Genomic DNA, 21,846 nt, shown 5'->3' with positions numbered 1-21,846 from the left:
AATGCAGTTGATTTGTTAGTGCAGATTTGGCTGTTTGCCAATGATTGTGTCCTGTTTAGCAAAGTGTAGTGACCAGTGTGACCTTCATATTAACATGAATAAAGTGTTAGAATGGTATAAGCAATGGGGTATGGTTCTGAATGAAAATAAATGTGTCTGTCTTCCAATAATGTGCAAAAAAGTACCCTTAACATATACACATGAACTGGTATCGTCACCTTTGCAGAAAGTATCAAGCTATATATACTTAGGCTAACAATAGAAGGCTAACTGTCCTGGAATACACACATCAGCAACCTTTCTTTAGAACGACAGAAAGTTGAGCTAGTTGGTAAGGATTCATTATGCAAAAAAGAGGCGAGGCGTGCAGACAGGACACAAGAGTAGAGAAGTGGACAACATGAACGGCGTTCGTGTTGTCCACTTCTCTACTCTTGTGTCCTGTCTGCACGCCTCACCTCTTTTTTGCATAATGAACCTTTGTTCCTTCTTTTTCTGAAAGCTATGCTTTCTATGTCATAAGCTTAAAGCTGCTAGCACCAGTGTTAGAGGTTTTATACTTTTCTTTGTCCAGGACCAAACACAAGTACGCTGCCATAGTGTGGGACCCTCATATAAAAACTAACAATAAAAACTCGGAAAGAATCCAAAAAAAAAAAACCTGCATGGTTCATTTTTAGTAAAATTTCAGCCATTAACTCCCCCAGCACATTATTGAAAGCTAACGAGATTAAACTGTTAGAATTTAGAAGGAAGATATGTAGGCTGAAGTTCCTTTAACAGCCCCTCCTTAATAACAAGCGAGCTTTAGATCCCTATATAACCAGACAGACTAGGCAACCCTCATTTGCTTACACCAATTTTTGCAAGATCAGATACATTTAAATCCTCATTTTTCTTTCCCCACAAACGATAGCAGAATGGAATTAATTACCCAATTTATTCAACATGCCCCATCACCAGTGACTAAATTGTATTCGTTTTTATTTGCTGCATTTGAACAATTTTTACTATCATTGTGCACTTTGTATCAGGCCCACCTTGCTTGGACCTCATGTCTGCAGTATTTTGTAAATAAATAAACATAACCGATGCTACTAGTTCCTCAGCACAAGCCCACATGATATCTTGCGTAATTATTTTAAATTGATTTCACAAACCTTGATTCATCACACCAGACCACTGGGGAGCAGCGTTAGTTTGAGAAGTACATGTATGCTTGCTGCTCGTGTGTTGGCTTTGTGTTGGCTTCTCATGACTATACCATATGCATGCCTATAAAATATGGATCTGCTCACACTGCGTGAGCCAGAGCAGGGAGCTTAAGCTGGGGATCTCGTGGCAGCAACCAGCACCGTACGCAGCGCATGTGCTGCTCGAAATACAGATGCATGTCCCGGTGCCCCACTTTAGGACTGAATGCCCATCAAAACATCAAAGTCCACCCAAAATCCCTCTTGACTTCAGATAAGCCACTGGACAGACCGTCCTACAATTCATGTCAGGTCATGCAATGTACAACGTTAGCCAGCAATTGGCACCAGAAATGCACCCCAGGCCAACGTCCAAGCTCAGCCCAAGCCATTTTGCCATGCCTGGTCACCCTTTGTTGGCCTCCATACATCTCACCAAGGTTGGGCCAGAAGAGCTTTCTCCCCTTTGGATGGCACAGCATCCCTATAAGCCAGCTCTGAGGACCGGATGACACAGCCATCACAATGGATGGACTCGTAGATAGCTATTCACTCTCAGTTTTGGGGCGCTGCACAGGAAATGAGGCTTTCCCAATATGTAGATTTCTCTGTTCCAGACCCTTCTACCTATCAGGCAAAGCTATTAACTAATTTATTTATTCATACTACCCTACAGGCCCCAGAGCAGCAATTTGTGTGACCGGGTCAATTGGTAGAATTGAATTCAGTGCCCTTATCTTGAGTCACTACATCCAAAATACTCTGCACACTTTGAATAAGAATTAAGGAAATCTTAGTCCCATAATGATAAAGAAAAGGAGCAAAACAGAAAAAAACAAGAGGTGCAGAATCGTTCACATAAGCACAAGTTGACACTGGGTTCGACACACTAAGGCAGCATTACAAGAAAGACAAGGACGCAACACTAAATGCAGGTACTGATGCCACAAGCGCTGTGGTGCCAGTATTATGTTCCTTGTCTCTTGTCTTTCCAGCACTGCTGCCTTAGCGAGTTCACATAAAGCAACAACACAAAAAAGGTTTAGCCTTTTAGACCACAAAAATACACAGGGTCAGTACAAAAAAATGCAGACAAAGCACTCTTAGTACTGAACCTGGGTACTTTTCGTGCCCTAAAAGGCTGAATGGTACACCAACATGCCCACATTTACATTCTTTCATGGAAAAAGAGGAAGGTGTGCAAGTGCAGAAACGAACAAAATGAAACTGATATTGTTATACAAAATATAGCTGACATAAACATGCATGTATGAAGCACCCAGGGTGTCCTGTATCCTCCTCGTGTCTTCCTGTTAACACTAAACTTCATAATGAACACGCACTAGCCTGTCAGTGCATTCTGTTGACAAAGTTGCAACTGTTAGTCAAATTTAACAGGATCACTTTTCAGGACTAGATCACGAGAGTACCACTTAATTAAGGGTGCTCACTTCATGCTTGCCCACAAGCGAGGCATAAACAGTCACGTGACTCAAGGACATCTACCAAGGACGTGACGCTTGAACGCTTCGGCCTTTGCGTGCAAAACTGGTGGAAATACATTAGATTGCAGAAATTCATAGCGTCATCCTTTTGCAAGTTACGAACTCCTCGGATGGCAAGTTTCAAGTCTTGCATTAGAATTGACCATCTCACTTCTTCAGTGAATAGGTTATCTAGCATAATTTTCATAATTACTGCTCTGATTACTGCCCTGAGTCATCCTAACATGTACAAATTCTGAGAAAACCACCTAATTCTCCTATCTTCCTTAAATTTAAGGAGTCCTGAGTGCATTTTCTGAAACAGATATCTTGAAAATGACAATCGTGAATGAGGCAAGCATCAGTGTAGAAATCACCCCAAACAATAATAACAATAATAATAATAATAATAATAATAAATCTTTTATTGCACATAACGTATACAGGGCAATGAAACAGGCCTGTCAAAGCCTCTAGTGGCTTGAGGGACTTGGCCCGGCAAAGTCGGCAGACGGACGTGCAGTAAAACATAAAATATGAACATAATATAAACACAATATATCAACACAATACTAACATGAAATCAATAGTGACCAAGGTGCAAAAAGTTAGGAAAAGTAACATCAACAAGAAATGAAAAATAAAGAGCAAGAAACAGTATTTTAACAATTCGTGCCTAATCATGAACATTTTTCAGGCATATAGGAACCGTGTTACAATGAGTGAACCATGATTTTTAGCACTTTTTTTGATGTTGCGGAAAACATTTCCTCTGGTAAGTCATTAAAAATTTGGGGAACATAAACACAGCGCCTGGCTTCCCCATGCCTTGTTGAGGAGCACGGCACCTTAAAACGAATGGAACTACGCAGGCTTCGGGAGGCTGTATGACGTGTTTTGAAATTGCTGTCCCAGAAATGTTGTACCACTACAGTCTGTAGAAAGAGTGTTCGAAAGCATGGAAGACCAAGGGCTGTGAAAATATTATCAGACACAGAGAAGGGGACGTTATATGCTATGTTTCTTAGTATGTTTCTTAATAAAGTATCAACTCTGTTTTGCCATCTGGCTGAGCAAAAAGCAAAAACAGTAATCCCATATCTGAGAATGCTGTACACCAGAGCATGCGCAATATTTTTTTTTATGTGAAAAGGAACAATGGATTTTATATGGAATAACAACCAGGCCGCGCTCCGAAGCTTACCACAAACATGTGATAGCTGGCTGGGCCAGGACATATCACTGTCGAAGAAGAATCCCAAGTATTTTACCGAATTCACACAGGCGACAGGCATGCACCTACAGGGATAACAGCCATGAACATGTAGAAAAACGGGCGCATCTATAGGTGTTAGTTTTAGTGGGGATCTGAAGCAAACGAGTTTCGCTTTAATTCGGTTAACCTCCAAGCAGTTATTAATTGGGTTAACCTCCAAGTAGTTATTAGTGAACCAAGTTATTGTTTTGTGTATATTATTCTGGAGATTAGTAATGGCCATGTTGTAAGAAAAGTGCTTGGAAAGCAAAACAGTGTCGTCGGCATATTGAAATAATAGACCTTTGGAAATAATGTGAGATAAGTCAGTAACGAACATATTGAACAGAAGAGGTGATAATATGGAGCCCTGTGGAACCCCGGCCTTCATTGGAAGTTGACTACTTACATTTGTCATCCCGTCTAAAACAACCACTTGTGAACGACCGGAAAGGTAATCCTTGAGCACATCATAAAACAAACCTCTGAAGCCTATGGAGTATAGTTTTTCTGATAAAATACAGTGATGAACTGTTTCAAAAGCTTTAGAAATGTCTAAAAATAAAGCAACACTAAACATATTTTGATCGAAAGCTCAAAAAAGTTCATCGGAGAACTCTTCCAGAAGAGCTACAGTACCACGACCAGGAACGAAACCAAACTGGCGGGTTGACAAAATGGAAAATTTTTCAACAAAGGACGACATAGATCTCAAAAGAAATTTCTCGATTATGTGGGAAAGTATAGGCAAGATCGAGATGGGTCGATAGTTTTTCATGTCGTCTTTTTGTCCTCTTTTAAATAGCGGTTTAACTAAAGCAACTTTAAGTTCATCCGGGAAAAACGCAGTGCGCAGAAAACCATTTAGCATGAAGATCAGCACATCAGACAATGCCTTGAAGTTTCTTTGGAGCGAATTTGCTGACAAGCCGTCAATACCAGGAGGTTTATTCTGCTTGAAGCTAAAGATTATATCACGCAGTTCTTTTGCAATGCTGGCTAGAAAAGCGGATGCAAGTTTGATTCTTTCAACGTGTATTGGTATGCCTGACTGGAAGATGATTTCTCTGAGGCCAGTGCAAAAAAACGATTAAAACTATCTGCGACTTCAACGCAATCTCCCAGAAAGAAAGAAAGCGGGGAGGTACCTGCAGAATTTTTGCCACGAAGGTGGTTTATCAATGACCACGTTTTAGCGGCATTCCTTGACGACTGGCGAAATTCTTGAGAAAAGTACTGGCGCTTCGTGTACCTTAGCAGAGCGACCACCCTATTTCTTGCGGCTTTATACTTCAGTCGTAAGGCTTGATTTTTTGGTACCCGTTTGCACCGTCTCCCAAGTATGTCTCTGTATGAAATGGCACGGATTACGTCGGGGGTCAACCAGTTATATTCTCTTCGGCGCTTTTTTATTACGACGCGTTTAGAATTGTTCTCAAACTTCCTTATTTGGTCGCAGAGGATACTATAGACCTTCTCTGGTGAATTAGACTCAGTTATTGCTAACCAGTTAAAATTGCTAATTAAGCTATCTAAGACTCCATGGTCCGTTATTGTAATATAGATGAGGTTATTTGGAACAGTGTTTCGTGAAGCATTTGATAAAGGAAAAGATGGACATGAACAACAAGCAACCAGATAGTGATCCGCGAAGCGCTGTAATATAACACAGGAGGCAAACGTGTAGTTAGGAGTACGTAAGACAATGTGGTCTATACATGAACTGGTTAGATGATCGTTAACCAGTTCTTCACGAGTAGGAAATGTTGTCGCATTTATTAAACCACATGAGGACAGGACAGACAAGTAATCGGAAACGGTACCCATTGTAGGGCACAATGTATTTATGTTTAAGTCGCCCACTAAACATACTTCTTCCACGGAATTCCAGAGGTGCATTATTTCTTCGAGTTCTAACAGAAATCGGGTGATACTAGCGCACGGCGGCCGATATACAGCCAACAAACTTAAAACACCGGGCGCTGCAAGTTATCTTCAACGCTAAACATTCCGCATGTGCGAAGTTCACGTCCATTGATGAAACATCAAATTTATCACATACAAAGATGGCGATTCCACCACCTCGACGATGAGGCCTTATCACAAAACGACTTTGATAGCCTGGCACTGAAAATGTACGCAAGCAGGCATCTGAAGTATTGATTTCTGTCAGCACGAATACATCGACGAATCCTATTCCTGACGTAGCGACAAGCTTGAATTCTTCCTAGTATTTGCGAAGGCTCCTGATATTGGTATTTACAATAGTGAAATCATTATCAACGCTCACACCAAAAGTGTCCTTGAACGACTGAAAATGTGGAAGCTGGTAGCACGTGTTGGCCATGACAGCTACACAATGTTGTCCAAGTCAGCATGTCTGATTATTCGAAGAAGCAACGATCCTTCACTCTTTTTCACAAAAATCTTTCCACGCTTCACCCAGGCAAACTTGCATTCCATTTGCTTTGCTCTAGTCCTAGCATGCCAGAATAGGTCACGGTTTAGTCTTGTCAGGTTTTCGTTCAAAAATATCTTTTCAAGCGAACCAGCTTCGCAGAGTTGTAGAAGCTTTCCTCGGGCATCGAACAGAATGTTTCTGGCAGCAATTGAAGTGAAACGCACAAGGACCCTCGGAATAGAGCCACGTTTGCCTGGCAGACGATGAATCGCCTCAACCTCCAGCAGGGAAAATTTTTGGAGGTGGTTTTTCAGCGATATCGTAAAGCACTTCCTTCAGATTTTCATTCTCTTTTTCTGGGAGACCATGGATTTCCAAGTTCATGTTGCGGCTGTATTGCTCGCTCTCATTCATGTCAACCTGCAGGCACTCTAGCTGTTCGGCTTGTGTCTGAACTGTTGCTCGGAGGGCGTTGATCTCCGCATCTCTAGACATGGCTTGTTCCTTGGCGGTCTTCATTTCATCACGAATGGAATCATATTGTTTTGTTAGAAAAGTCACAGAGTCCTCGAGTTCATGAAATGACTGCGTTAGGCTGACAACTTCGGCTTTCAAGAGGAGCAATGACTCAACCTTTTTGTTAAGCTCAGGTAGACATTCTAGACTCTTTCTTATCTCGAGCAGTTCCAAAAGCAAAGGTGAAACCACGCCTGCACCTTCATCAGCCTCGGAAGCGTCTACCTGAGAGGCGGAACCACCAGCGCGTTTTTTTGCTGCTTTGCATGTTTTACACATCCACATGTCCCTTTTGGCTGGGCCCATTGTATTGAAGGTACTAGGTGCAATTCCGGAACATGTCTGACCTAAGTGGTACGATAGCGTACAATTCGCACAGGTCATAAGCTTGCCATCATCGGGCACTTCTTTGTGGCAAGCAATACATTCAGTAGTATCATTAGACATTGTAACATGTAGAGAGCGTACACAGAGGGCAGTCGGCAGCAAATTCAAATTAAGAATGCAGGCAACGAAAAAGACACGCTACCTGTTGAAATACAAAGTACAGTGAAACCTCGTTAACCGTAGTTGACCGGAGCTCGGGAAAGGTACGTACTAAATGGTAGTACTGTTTAACCGAATAGCATGAGATCGCCCACTTACCTGTCGAAAACGGAACTCAGAGAGAGTGCGATGAAAGGGGAAAAAACATGCAGTATTTATTCACTTCGCGCGACAAAGGCGTTATTTTGGTTTGCTGCAGCGGCGGCCTAGCACGCCGACGACAGCGGCCTCAAACTTACTGAAGCTGCGTGCCAGCTTTTCAGCCAGCCCCCTCTTCTCGGCAAACACTCGCATGGCAGATTCCTCGTTGGCGTTACATATTCTCCGTGCACGTGCGCAGTAGTACTGCAGAAGTCCCGGGGGCGCCTTTTTCATTACAGGTGCCGGAGTTTGGAATAATTTTCATTTGGAATAGAGTTACGTTATCGCGCCCCTATTGTCGTCGCGACGATTGCATTCATGAGGCTGACGCAACGCGCAGCTTATGCCACTGTCGGGCCTGAATCGCCCGTGCTATCGCTTTACGTGTCGTCCTCGTCACTGTCGCTAGTCGACACTTCGGGGTAACACTGAACTTAGCGTCACACATTACTTCCCCCCCTCTCCTTTGGCTTCTGGATTGGATTGGCGCGGCTCGCTACGTGCTTGTGCGCGCTTTTCCGAGCGCAGATTGATGCGCGCCTGGTTTCTGCACTAGGTGTTTACACCATCACTTTTTCGAGCGCAGATTGGTGTGCGTCTGGTTTTTGCACTAGGCTCTTATACGATCGCTTGTCGCTGCTTTCCTTTTCTCTGGTTTGATTCGGCGCGGTTAGGTGCAGGCGCGCATATTTGGTGTGCGCCTGCTTTCTTGCGCTGGTCTTTGAACACATCGCTCGCTGCTCGCGCTGCGCTTTGTTTTTCATTACTTTGTCATGTACCTTCACACTGGGTAGCGCCGAGCGATCGCTTCTAACAAACGCAGAAATGAGTCTTTGCAGCGCGTGCGGCCATTAATTGACTACCCAACACAGCCATGTGAGGTGCGACTCCAGGCGGAGAGGAGGTGGCGCTTCACTTTCTGCATGCCAATAACTTTCCATTTTTTTGCGTGTGAACGCCCGTGATCGGGTCCACAAATTTCATGCTGTCTGGTTTAGTTTCCCATTGCAGATTGAGGCTCACTCCGTTAGCATCCACTAAGTTCGGGATGCAGTTGTATGCGGCCCATTCATCACTGTGGATGGTGGTCCCTGGTTCAACGTTGGCTGCAATAATGGGGCCTACCGTCGCCGTGTCTCGTCTGTCGACCTTGAATAGTCGGAACTGCCCGGTGGTCACGCAGGTCATGCCGAATACCCATGGTCCAAGGTCTGCAATGCCGCCGTGATTTTGCCGGCTCGGCGGAACCTTGTCGCCCGTCATCAGGCGGCCTCGATTGTGTTTTCGCTTGCCGCGAAGGAGGCGTTCATCAATATGCACAATCCTTCGGGGCCACCGAGTGGGTGTCGCGCCAGCAGCTCGTCCCGCACGACCTCATGAGCTATCGTGGGCATTCACACGCAAAAACTAGCAAGTTAATAAACTGAAGCGCCACCTCCTCTCCGCCGGCTGCAGGGTAACTGCACCGCTGCTGGAGTCGCACCTCACATGGCTGTGGTGGGAGTCAATTAATGGCCAGACGCGCTGCAAAGACTCATTTCTGCGTTTGTTAGAAGCGATCGCTCGGTGCTACCCAGTGGTAAGGTACATGACAAAGTAATGGAAAACAAGGCGCAGTTTTCTGGCGCGCTTACATACACGGTACGCCCGCGGCGCAGCACTTCCTTATATATAAGTGTGAGCAGCGAGCGATGTGTTCGAAGACCAGCGCAAAAAAAAAAAAAAAAAAAAAAAAAAAAGCAGGCGCACACCAAGTATGCGCGCCTGCACCAAGCCGCACCGAATCAAGCCAGAGAAAAGGAAAGCAGCGACAAGCGATCGTATAAAAGCGCAGTGCACAAACCAAACGCACACCAATCTGCGCTCGAAAAAGCGACTGTATAAAAGCCTAGTGCTGACACCAGGAGCACATCAATCTGCGCTCAGAAAAGCGCGCGTAAGCACGTAGCAAGCCGCGCCAATCCAATCCAGAAGCCAGAGAAAGGGGGGAAATAATGTGTGACACTAAGTTCAGTGTTACCCACTTCGGCAACAACAGAGGCAACGATGGCGAAAAGTCGAACCTCGTAGCCGACATATCTTCGCGGTCGCAGCAGCGCTGCCGAGCAACTTCTTCGCATTCCAAATGCCACACACTGTAGTCAACAGCAGATCCCTGTTGCGTGTCAGCGCCGACTTCTTCGTGTCTCGTTCGATAGCACGGACGATGTCTAATTTTTCTTCTATGCTGAGCACCCGGCGTCTTTTTTATCCAAGCTTCGGAACGACGCGAGTCCTCGCTTGCACGACGCCATAACGCTCTCTGGCACCGCGTCGAAATGATGTTGATGTTGATGTGGCTTCACGCGCAAACGCACAGGGCGCTTGGAGGCCGTTGTTAAGATCTCTGAGGCGTGTTGTTCTGCCGGGCCGCTCGGATGGATGGATGATTGTGGCTCAACCCTTTGAATCGGATGGATGGATGATTGTGGCTCAACCCTTTGAATCGGGCGGCGGCGGCGCGCGCCACCTAGCCTTTAATGGTTCTATATGCATGCATACCTATGTATTTACTCCTTTACTTTTGCGTTGATATTGTCCACCAATCAGATAGCCTCCGTTTAGTTATTTCTACCTGTTCAAAGTCTATTCTACTTTCACTATCTTTAAAACCCAAGGCTTTGAATAGTTCCCCGTTAGATTCAACTGCAGGGTGAAGTTGTTTACAAGCAAGTATCAGGTGTTCCGCCGTTTCCTCCTCCTCTCTACACGCCTCGCACACCAAATCTATCTCCTGGTATCTGGCTCGGTACGTTTTAGTCCTCAGTACACCTGTCCTGGCTTCGAACAACAATGAGCTTCCCTTAGAGTTATCGTAAATATTTTCTTTGGGTATTTCTAGCTTAAACGTCCTGTATGTCTCCAATGCCGATTTGGTTTGCATCTCTGTACTCCACATACCCCTCTCTGCCTCCTTAACCTTTTTCTTGACAGATGATTCCTTACTTGTTCCCCCGCTACTGCCCAAGTATTTGCTTGTCAATTTTCTAGTTCGCTTCCTCCACCTCGTGTCAACATTCCTCGTGTATAAGTAACTGAAAACCTTCCTAGCCCACCGAATTTCCCCCATTTTTCTCAATCGCTCCTCAAATGCTATCTTGCTACTAGCCTCTCTGCCCTCGAAAGAAGACCATCCCAGATCCCCCTGCACTCCAAGATTTGGTGTCTTGCCATGTGCTCCCAGAGCGAGCCTACCCACACCACGTTGCCTAATTTCCAACTGTTGCTGGGTCTCTGTTCTAATACATAGAACTGCATTGGCAAAAGTCACGCCTGGTACCATTACCCCCTTCCATATCCCTCGTACTACCTCGTACCTATTGTAGTTCCACAGTGCCCTACTCTTCATAATCGCTGCACTTCTGTTACCTTTAGTCGTTAGATATTTTTCGTACTCTGTCAGATACTCAATGCCATTATTTATCCACACCCCAAGGTACTTGTATTTATCGACTATCTCCAGCGTGGCCTCCTGTATCTTATGCTCGCCGCAACTGTTATCATTAAAAATCATGACTGCTGATTTTTCTTTGCTAAACTTCAAGCCTAACCTGTCTCCTTCTGTACCACATATGTCCATTAATTCCTGCAGATCTTCTGCATTGTCAGCCATTAATACAATATCATCCGCGTACATCAGTCCTAGTAATGACTGTTCAATCAATTTTCCTTGCTTGAGAAATGATAGGTTGAAGCCGAGTCCGCTTTGCTGTATTTTGGCCTCTAGACCTTGTAGGTACAGCATAAACATCAGAGGTGACAATGGGCACCCCTGCCTAAGCCCCCGCCGAATCATCACAGGCTCCGAAACCTGCTTTTCCCATTGTATAATCACCCGGTTACCTTTATAGATATCGTTTAAGAAATTGGTTACTCCATCTTGCACTCCTGAAGTTTCCAGAATGCCCCACAAGCCCTCTTGAAGTACACTGTCATAGGCTCCCTCCGATGGAGACGGCGCAGCGCCATGTTTGCGCGACGAAAAATTCAAACGCTACGTTTTAACCGATGCGTACGCAGTAAGCTGGTACGGTTTATGCGGATACGAAACACATTATGTTCAATGGCCGCTGAGTCGGGGATTTGACTTTACTACTTTTAAAACGAAACTACTGTTTAAGCAGGTACGGTTTAACGAGGTTTTACTGTATCAGCGTTGGGCAACGTAATCGCCGCCGACTGCAGAGGATCCCGCGATGTCTGTTGGGTTAAGTAATTTTCCGATGAAACCAGGTTTTCAGACGAAGTTGGTGATTGCCGCCAGAAGCGGCAGGACGGTTAGCTTCGACGAAGGTGATAGTGGCATCCGGGGTATCATGGGAACCGCATTCAGGGCACCGCCTGTTGAAATACGAAGTATCAGCGTTGGGCAACGTAATCGCCGCCGACTGCAGAGGACCCCGCGATGTCTGTTGGCTTAAGTAGTTTTCCGATGAAACCAGGTTTTCAGATGAAGTTCGTGATTGCCGCCAGAAGCGGCAGGATGGTTAGCTTCGACGAAGGTGATAGTGGCATCCGGGGCATCACAGGAACCGCATTCAGGGCACCGCCTGTTGAAATACAAAGTATCAGCGTTGGGCAACGTAATCGCCGCCGACTGCAGAGGATCCTGTGATGTTTGTTGTCTTAAGTAGTTTTCCGATGAAACCAGGTTTTCAGACGAAGTTGGTGATTGCCGCCAGAAGCAGCAGGACGGTAAGCTTCGACGAAGGTGATAGTGGCATCCGGGGTATCACGGGAACCGCATTCAGGGCACCGCCTGTTGAAATACAAAGTATCAGTGTTGGGCAACGTAATCGCCGGCGATAATAATAATAATAATAATAATAATAACAATAATAATAATAATACCCTACAGGTTCACCTTCATGGAATGGATGGCTTCCCAGGTAGCGCCAGCATCGGACAGCGTCAGGTAGCAGCTTTCATGGGGCAGTCGCAGCTGGTCAAGAATCTCCAGCATGCCTGCCTGATACCGAATGGCCTGAAGCATGCTTCTTGCCACAAAGGTGCCACAACTGTCTGGAAAACAATTATCAATCAATCAATTAACCAACCAATTAATCAAGCAATTCCTATTCCACCCAACAATGCACACTCGTGAAGAATGATGACGATGTATAGTGTCTCGTGGTGCAACTGCCAGAAGTGGCTAAAAAGCGTCACGCTTGTGGTTATGAGTAATCGGTGAATATTCAATGAGATGGAACAATGAATTTTGAAAGGTAGATGAAACATGGCTGTAAAAAAGCTTAAAGATCAGTCGCTTATAGCATGTAAGATATATAAATATTAAAATAATGACAATGAAGATGGGGTGCACTATGACAATGAACTATATGTTCACAAAGAAATGATATACTAAAATGAGTTGGTGGTAGTAGCAATACCACCTCACCATCGCCCTCAAACACAAGGGCCCAGAGGTACGCAATGCACTCTCTACAAGAACTGCAGCAGCGCCTTCTTGTGAGAGGGTGGGCTGCAAATGTCTCGAGCTGATGGCACGCAGTACAACATACTTAAAGAAATCCTTTTTTTTTTTTCATTTCAAATAACTGCTTTGCACCGAGGAGCAATGCCAAATGAAAGGGGATATGATGCTAGGCTAGGGGAAAGTGATTTTTCCGTTGAGCTTCTGCCTCCCCACACTCCATAAGAACATAGAGGATGGTCAGCCTTTTACAACATTTACCACAAACCGGAGGTTGGCCACCAGTAAGCAAGTAATTGTGCGTGCCATACACATGCCCTATAAGAGGTCGACAGATGAGGACATCTGTTTGTCGTGATTTTAATGTGGGTGTCAATGTGTCTAACGGTGGCCTTATTAGGCAGTTTATTGGAGGTTTGGCCATCCAACAAACATTGCCAATAACTTCTTACTTTTTCACGAACGAAGGGCTTTAAGTCCAAAGCGGGTACAGCTATGGAAGAATTCGAAGCTCTTGTTGCTGTGGGCCTGGTGGTTTTGTCTGCTAGCACATTTCCCTGAATTCTTCTGTGCCCTGGCACTTCGCATATTGTTACATCGTGGTGAGATGTGTGCTTCGTACATAGGAGTGAATAAAGATATTTAGAACCTGATTTCTACATATACAGAATGACATTAAGGATCTGATGACACTTGGAGAATCAGTGAATATTGGGTCCTTCCATGCCAATTGTCCCAACTATGGCGTGCGAGTAACATCTATTTCTCTCAAAAAATGTTTAAAAATTGCACGTACCTATGCATTACTTGCACAGTATTTTCCAAAAATATTTTGAGCAGAAAAGAACTTTTGGCCTGTGAGAGCTAATTGAATTTCACGAAATAGTACAAAACCGAGTGCGAATTTTTTTTTTTTTCCAAAATTGACCGTTTTGCACATTCTTTCAAACTTTGCAAAATCCTTTCATGTTTTTCAATCCCCAGCACCAAGGTAAAAATGCACAAATTATAGCATTCTGGCGAAATTTGTCACATTTAACGGTCACAGAAGGAAACCTGGAATAATTTTTATAGAACTGGCCCTAAAACGTACTATCTTCTAAAATTTTTGCCGCCTTGTTGTGCACAAGCTCTAAAATAAAAGCCAGACTTTGGCAAGAACACTCTTTTGGCCTATGCTTAGACATTGGCAAGAGGCTAAGACTGTCCACGAAAAAGTGTGCAGAAATACGGATGTAACTGAGAAGCATGCCAACTTTCGGCACAGAAATTTTAATTGAAATAATTTGCGTTTTCACAGAAAAAAGATTCTGGAATTTTAGTCCCATCATTGCAATATTTTGGTTTGTGCTTTGACTTCACCTCATGGTAAGTTCACGGGAAACACTAACCAACTGAATTTGATGCATTAAAAATGGGTTGTTATCCACAGTATATGGTACTCAGTTCATTACTTTTTCATACTGTATTCTTTGTATATTATACATAAACATGATAACAAACACAGCTAAAAACATAACAACAACATCAACTTAAGTACATGCCCTGAATAATAAACAGCTGCACTTATTGGTTTCTTCAGGCTTGACATCACAAAGGTCCAGTGCTGTATGTCCCAACAAAAACTATGTCCACTACTCTGGCTCCAAGTGGCTGGAACAAAAGAAGAGACATATTAAGGAATAAGCGAAATATGCTCAATAGAGCTGCCTGTCACCAACATTCACCAAATGTATTGCTAGCCGTTTTTTGCTGGTTTCACGGTGACTGTGTTGTGCAAGCAGTGTAGGTGACTTGTACATGCGTAAGTGGCTGTACGTGTGCAGCAGCACACAAGTGCACAGTGTCGATCTACCTCAAGCAGGCCTACCTTCGGGATTCAAATCCTTACTCACTTCTGCTGATCCAGTCTTCTATTCCTCTCCACACCCACCACTGTCTGCCATCGGCTTGGTTTGTATTTCCAGCCAACGTTCTAGGAGGTGAAGTCGTAGCACAAACCAAAATATTGCAATGATGGGACACAAATTCAAAATTTTTTTTTCTTGATGATAACACAAATTACTTCAATTAGAATTTCGGCACCGAAAGTAGTCATGCTTCTCAATTATATACGCATTTCTGCGCCCCTTTTTCATGGATCACCTTAGCGTGTTACCGGCATCTAAACGTGGGCTAAAATATAATTTTTTCCAAAGTCTGGCTTTCATTTTAAAGCCTGTGTGCAAAGCATAGGCAAAAATAAAATTTTAGGAGATAGCATGTTTTAGGGGCACTTCTATGAAATTCGAAGTTTTCATCTGTGACTCTTTTTCGAAAAATTTCCCGAAATTGGTATAATTTGTGCATTTTTGTGTCGGTGTTAATGGTTAAAGAACATAAAAGTATTTTGTGAAACTGTTTTCTAATCGACAGCACGAAGCAAAGGCAATAGTTTGACCTAATAGTTCTGCGGAAGCCAGCAAGGTGGAGGGAGGTAATTAATCAAGGGAAAATGAGATGTCTATCAAATCGTAGCACTTGCTACAAAGGAAACCCACACGGGTTCCTCTTTTTCTTTTGAGAAACTTGTATGGCTTTCCTTTGTAGCAATTGCTATGATTGGGTAGATGTCTCATTTTCCTTTAATTACTTCCCTCCACCTTGCGGGTTTCTGCAGAACTATTACATCAAAACTCAAATAGTATGCCCTTTGTAAATTGAGTGGCCACTGATTTGATTCTACATGACTTTATATTGGGCTTGTCTTGAAGGCTCCCAAGGCAAGGGAAATGCCTAGGTGATGACTAGGATGAAGCAGTAGGATGGCAGAAGACTTATAAACTATCGCGTCATAGACAAGACGTGAACAAGGCTCCTGAGTTTAAAGTGCATTTCCTGTCACTGTCCCATGTTGTAGGGGATAGAAGTTTCAATATGTTCATTGTTTTTAGGCAATCAATTTTCAAGTATTTCATATGTGGAAGTCAGTTTCGAGTCTAAAACGATGCCGAAAAATTTGTGTTGAGTGGCTACAGATAGGGTAACCCCAGAGAAATGAATAGTCAGGTGTGGTGCAATTCCTCTCTTATTTGTGAAGAGAACGCACATACTTTTTTGTACTCAACTTAAAACTGTTTCATCAGCCCATTTGCTCACATTATTTAGACTAAGCTGGACATGCCGTTCGTAGATAGAAAGCTTGCACCATGTGTAGAGAATGCATTTCAACAATAAACAGTGTACAGCTACGGATGCCACCTTGCAGAACACCAGTATCCTGACTGAAGGACCTGGACAAAGCCTGCTGGACCAGCCCTTACAAGGAAGGTGGGCTTTGACAGGTAGCTTTCGATTACGTTTAGCATGCTGCCATTGACATCCATGATGGAAAGGTCTCGGAGAATTCTGAAGGGCCATGTAGTACCATACACTATCGAAATAAAAAAAATATTGGGGGAAAAAGCTGCTTATGTATGAATGCATCCCTAATATAAGCCTCAAAGCAGGCAACATAGTCTGCCTTTGCCCTCCCTTCTCTGAAGCCACATTGAAAAGGATCAAGTATTTTGTCCTTTTCAAGAAAATAGATTAGGTGCCAGTTTATAACTTTTTCAAAGAGCTTGCACAGACAACTAGTCAACGCTATTGGCCTGTAACTGCTGGCTAAGAACAGGTCCTTGCCTTCTTTAAGCATAGAGATTGCAATAGCTCTTTTGCAAGAAAAAGGGATGTGTCCAGCATTGGAGAGAGACAGCAGCTTTTTCAGATTGAACTACTTGATCATTAGGACAGACGGATGGATAGATGGATGCTATGAGCGTCCCCTTTGGAATGGGTTGTGCCACCAAGCTCTTATTATATTGCCTAATGTCTGCCTATGTCTAAAGAAAAAAGAAAGAAGAAAAGGAAATAAGAACCCACAATTATTTCCCATCAACAAACTTTCTGAACACCTATAGGGAACTTTGTTCTTGTACGCCTCCATTTTATGTCGTTTCCCAAATTTTCTTCAAATAATCTTTCAATCGCCTCTTACTAATCTCTATTGTGGACATGTTTACTTTCTCCCTGCTCTCGCTGAAACCAAGGGCTTCAAGGAGAGGCGCATAAATTGACCACTGGGCAGATATCTTCACATTCTAATAAAACATGCTCCATCATTTCCCTAGCTTTACCGCAGCAAGCACATGCTTCTTCTTCCTTCTTACACCTCGCTTGATAGGTGCTTTTTCCAAGGCATCTTGATCTCGCTTCAAAAAGTAATGAGCTTCCCTTTGAGTTATTATGAATTGTTTCTTTCCTGATTTCCTTTTTTCCTCTTAAGTAGTTACTCATGGCAGGTTTATTTTCCATTGCCACTACCCATGAGATTATTTCAGCCTTTCTGACTTTCCGCTTGATGTTGTTTGCTGCTGTGTTACTCCCCCTACAGGCCCTCCCCCTGCTGGCAAGAGTTCTAGTTCTTTTCCTCCACTGTGAATCAATGTTCTTCCTGTACAGATACCTCAACACTCTCCCAGCCCATTTACTTTTTTTCATATTCCTCAGTCGTTCTTCATAATCAATTTTATGGTGAGCTTCCCTCACTTCAAAACTAGTCCAGCCCATATCACCCTGCACAACTTCATTCGTAGTCTTCCCGTGAGCACCCAGTGCGAGGCGTCCCACTGAAATTTGGTTCCCATCGAGTCCCAATTGTACCCCTGATTTAAAGCAAACAACCGCATTTCCAAAAGTAAGTCCTGGAACCATTACACCTTTCCACATAGCCCGGAGCACCTCGTACCTATTGTATCCTGTCAGCCGTGTGTGATGACGATGACACGCTTCAGTTGGAACAAAAGGTTATTTATTCAAACGGAAAACTAGAACTTAGCGATGCCATGTGCATCGGCTAAGCGCGTTCCTCCCTAATCCCCCCTGTGCCTCCTTCTGGCCGCTCTCACACGCCAGCATTAAATGGGCTCCTTGATGCCAGGTGGCGCTACTCGTCCGTAGATGACGCAGTCCCTAACACACCCAGGCTCCTAAATGATGTGTCCTCGCTTTACACTTATCTGTCACAAAATCTTGGAGCCAATCTGGTGGCTTTCTCGGTCTGGGCCCACCACAGGCAGTCGTTGGGACTTGAGTAGTTTGGGTGGTGTTGTCTTGCAGTTGTGTCCTGTTTTCTCATGGAAGCACTTTAACTGTGTTGCCGTAGCCAACCTTGTTTCTGTGCGGTTGTTCTTCGTTTTGGAAATAGTCTACGTTTCCTTGTTGCGATGAGTTATCGCATATGGTCCATCATACCAAGGATCAAACTTCCCAGCTTTTGCGGAAGTCTCGTACCATACTTGATCACCTACTTCATACGGTGCTGGCTGGTGCTTTCAGTTGTGCTTGGCCTTCATGCTACTTAGGTGGACTGTTATGTTGTCCAACGCTTCTTGCCTGGTTTTGTCAATGTCTTCTTGGGGCTCTTGGATGTCTACTTCCAGTTGGTTTTGTCAATTATCCTTCGAGGTGTATAATTAAACAACAGTTCGAAAGATGAATTCTCGAGTCCAGCGTGGAACTGTGTGTCGACTTCAAATGCTGTTTTGGCAAGGTATTCACTCCAGTTGTCAACGTCTCCATCGAAATTCTTGCGTAAAGGCAGGAGAATTCGACCATGTGCTCTCTCAAGTCCGTTGGCCCATGGCACATATGGCACGGTGACAACATGTCCAATTGGACAATGGTGGAGGTAGTCATTAGTTGTCTTTGATGTTAATGCCCTGTCATTGTCACTGATTATGGCTCTTGGAATGCCAAATTTCATGACAATATCTTCCTCAATGAATTGGATAACGTATGACACACTCTTACTTGGTACTGCCTGTGTCACAATGAATCTTGTAGCAGCGTCTATTGCAGTTATGAAGTACTTGTTCTCGTCGCCTGTGTTGATTGGCCCTACGCGGTCGATGGCCAGTGTATGGAATGGTGTTCTAGGTACACACTCGGGTTGAGCATTCCTGGTTGCACTCCCGTTGCATGGTTGTGCTGTTGACACGTGCGGCATTCTCGCACATATTTTGCAATGTCTTGGTCCATATTCTGCCAGTAATAACGTTTGGACAGTTTGGACTTTGTTTGCAGGGCGTCTCTGTGACCTGCATGATCATGGTGACATTGTATTACAGTAGATTGAAGTGATTTGGGCACCACAACACGTTGTGTCATCTTGCCCTGTTGGATTTTACGGTGCATTAGCACGTCCTTGACGATCTGGTAACTTTCCCCAGCCTTGCTTTGGTCTCCTGTTTCACCGGCAGTCTTGATGTCTGCAATAATGGCGACCAGTTCTGCATCCTTGTGCTGGGCTTCGCGAAGGCGGGAATCATTTCCCTTCAGCACAAACACTGCATTGACCATTCTTGATAGTGCGTTTGCCACAGTACTTGTCTTACCAGACGTGTGATGCACAGAGAAATGGTATGGGGATAGGTCTAAAACCATGAGTGCAAATCGCCTGTTGGGGTTCTTTTTCAACATAATGTGTGCTATAGCCCAGTTGTCCGTAATGTGCTCGACGTGTTCTAGTTCTTGGAGGTAAGGATGGAAACGTTCCCTTGTGGCCCAGTGAGCCGCAATTGCCTCAAGTTCTGTCGAGTGCTTGTGGCTGTCTCTCTCCGTGGCTTTCTTTCTTGCATATTCGACTACTCGTGTGATGTCGCCGTAAGGACTGCTCCAAGTGCTGTGTGGGAAGCACCAACATGTACTTGTGTTGGTAGACTTGGATTGAAAGTCGCCAGGATAGGTGCCTTGGTTAGTCGTTCCTTTAGTGTGTCCATGGCATCTTGGAATTCAGGTGTTCACTGAACAATTGCATCTTTCTTCGTGAGAAGCGTCAATGGTCGAGCAATTTTTGCAAAGTCTTATGTACTTGTGGTAATGTGACGCAAGTCCAAGGAAGGACCTCATCTCACTTTTTGTTTGTGGCACCGTGTAGTTCGCTATCGCTGCAATGTGCTGTGGATCGATCGTCACTCCTTCTTGTGATATCAAGAGTCCAAGGAATGGTATCTGTTTTTCTGCAAACATATACTTGCTGTACACTACATGCAGTCCTAGGTCATTAAGAGCCTTCAGTACCTTGTCAAGCACTTCAATGTGTTCTTCAACGGTGTCTGTGAAGACGCACACATCGTCTATGTAGACAATCACACGGCTGTTGTCAATAAGCTCTTGAAAACCTCCGTTCATGACACTTCTGCATTGTTGCGGGAGCGGTGCATAGGCCAAACAGCATTCGTAATGGTTCGAAGTGTCCATCTTCTCTTACGAAAGCGGCGTTATGTCTTCTTCACGCAGTGGTATATTCAAGAAGGCTTTCTGAACATCAAGCTTTGACAGATGTCGCGATCCTGCAACTTTTCAAATGAGTGTGTAGACTTTTGGCATGGGTAGGCTCACTTCACTGTCTTTGCGTTCAAAAATCGGTAGTCCATACACAATCGTTTTGGTGTAGTCTTGTGGTGCGGTTGGTCAACAACAATTACTGGCGAGGCATAGGCAGACCTTGATGGGCGGATGATACCTTTCCTAATCCACTCTTTTGTCTCTTGCTGTATGAACCTCCTATTGGCATCATTTGAGCTATAGGACTGCCTCCTAACCAGTTTCTGGTAGATGAGTTCAATTGTGTGTTCGACGTGCCTGCACAGGCCCATGTCGTTGTTAGGGTCGGTGAAGACATTAATGTTTAGCAGAGAAGCCGTCAACATTTCTGTTTGACTCTCCGTGAAGTCAGTGGAAACAGGTTTATGTTGAATCAATTGGGCAATTTCTTCTGCTGATGGTAGTGTGGGTGCTTCCCGTGCAAATGTTGCCTTTGGTCAATGACTCCGCACACTTTGATGGGGTCTGTCGAGCAAAATTCTGCCTGATTGCAGGTTTGCTTCAATATCTCGATGCTTTCATTCTTTGTCAACTTGTCTGGGCTTTGAAGTTCCCTTACAAAGTTTGACATCGATGGCTGTGGTTCCAAGTCATTCTTTGTCAGTTCGTACACAATCTTTTTTTTCCACTTCGGAATATATTCAATCATGTGGATGCAGTTGTCAAAGCACTCAATGTAGTCGAATGGAATGGCTTGTCACCAGTTGAGGCACATCATCATGTCACAGGGAAAGTTCTTGATTACCTTTGCTTCCACTGTCATGCAGGCGGCACCAATAACAATGTCCTCCTGAGTCGCACCAGTAGGTTTGCACGAGTTGCCAAATGGACCTCCCAATACACAGCCCACGTCCATAGCAACCTCAAAGTTGTGGTTTTGTGCAAACTGTTCATTGATAAGCGTTACTGCCTAGCCTGTGTCCCACAGTGCATGCGTCGTGATGCCATTTTCATTGGCTTGTAGAAGTATAATTGTTACTGCTGAGCCTGTGTCCCACAGTGCATGCATCGCAATGCCATTTACATTGGCGTGTAGAAGTATGATCCTGCGCCCACCTGCGTCTGGGATGGTGACACTATTGATGCTTTGTGGTGAGCTTTTCGCTCGAAGTCGTTGCGTGGCTGCTGTTTTTTCATCTTCCGTGCATGTGCCTAGATCGGGGCAGTCTATCTCTCTGTGTCCCTTCTTTTCGCAACGGGCAGATCTGTCGGCCAGTAGATGTGTGCATTTCGGTGCCGTAGTGTTTGCAGAGTCGGTTGTATTTCTTTGGGTCGGCTCCGGAGTTTTGCTGAGTGTTGGAGGCTTTCTGTCGTCGTTCAGTCGAACACCTTGATGGTCTAGTTGTTGAACGTAATTTATTTATTTATTACAAGTACCTACAGCGCCCGAGTTGGGCATTATCGTAGGGGGGTTAATTACAAACATAAAA

General features: G+C 44.3%; 2 protein-coding genes across 8 annotated transcripts in view; one reads left to right on the top strand and one right to left on the bottom strand.

Annotated features, from left to right (window-relative positions):
- LOC142567711 (methylthioribose-1-phosphate isomerase) overlaps positions 1-21,846 on the bottom strand; it is a 121,768-nt gene that overhangs the window by 70,364 nt on the left and 29,558 nt on the right. For 2 of the 7 annotated variants that reach the window (XM_075677886.1, XM_075677887.1), the window contains exon 2: positions 12,440-12,597. The exons of 1 other annotated variant lie outside the window; for it this stretch is intronic. In XM_075677886.1, coding sequence (XP_075534001.1) covers positions 12,440-12,568 — 129 coding nt within the window. In that variant the 5' untranslated portion in view covers positions 12,569-12,597. Of the gene's footprint in view, positions 1-12,426; positions 12,598-14,549; positions 14,663-21,846 lie in introns of those variants that run through there. 4 more of the 7 variants (XM_075677885.1, XM_075677889.1, XM_075677888.1 and 1 more) reach the window with 4 other exon arrangements.
- LOC142567709 (uncharacterized) overlaps positions 16,272-21,846 on the top strand; it is a 210,774-nt gene continuing 205,199 nt past the window's right edge. Inside the window, exon 1 of the mRNA XM_075677883.1 lies at positions 16,272-16,332. The gene's annotated coding sequence lies outside the window, so the exon portion shown is untranslated. The remainder of the gene's footprint in view (positions 16,333-21,846) is intronic.

This window comes from Dermacentor variabilis, unplaced genomic scaffold (genome assembly GCF_050947875.1).
Source record: "Dermacentor variabilis isolate Ectoservices unplaced genomic scaffold, ASM5094787v1 scaffold_14, whole genome shotgun sequence".
Taxonomy (NCBI): Eukaryota; Metazoa; Arthropoda; class Arachnida; order Ixodida; family Ixodidae; genus Dermacentor; species Dermacentor variabilis.
The sequence above is the reverse complement of the archived record's forward strand: the minus strand, read 5'-3'. Positions and strand labels throughout refer to the sequence as shown.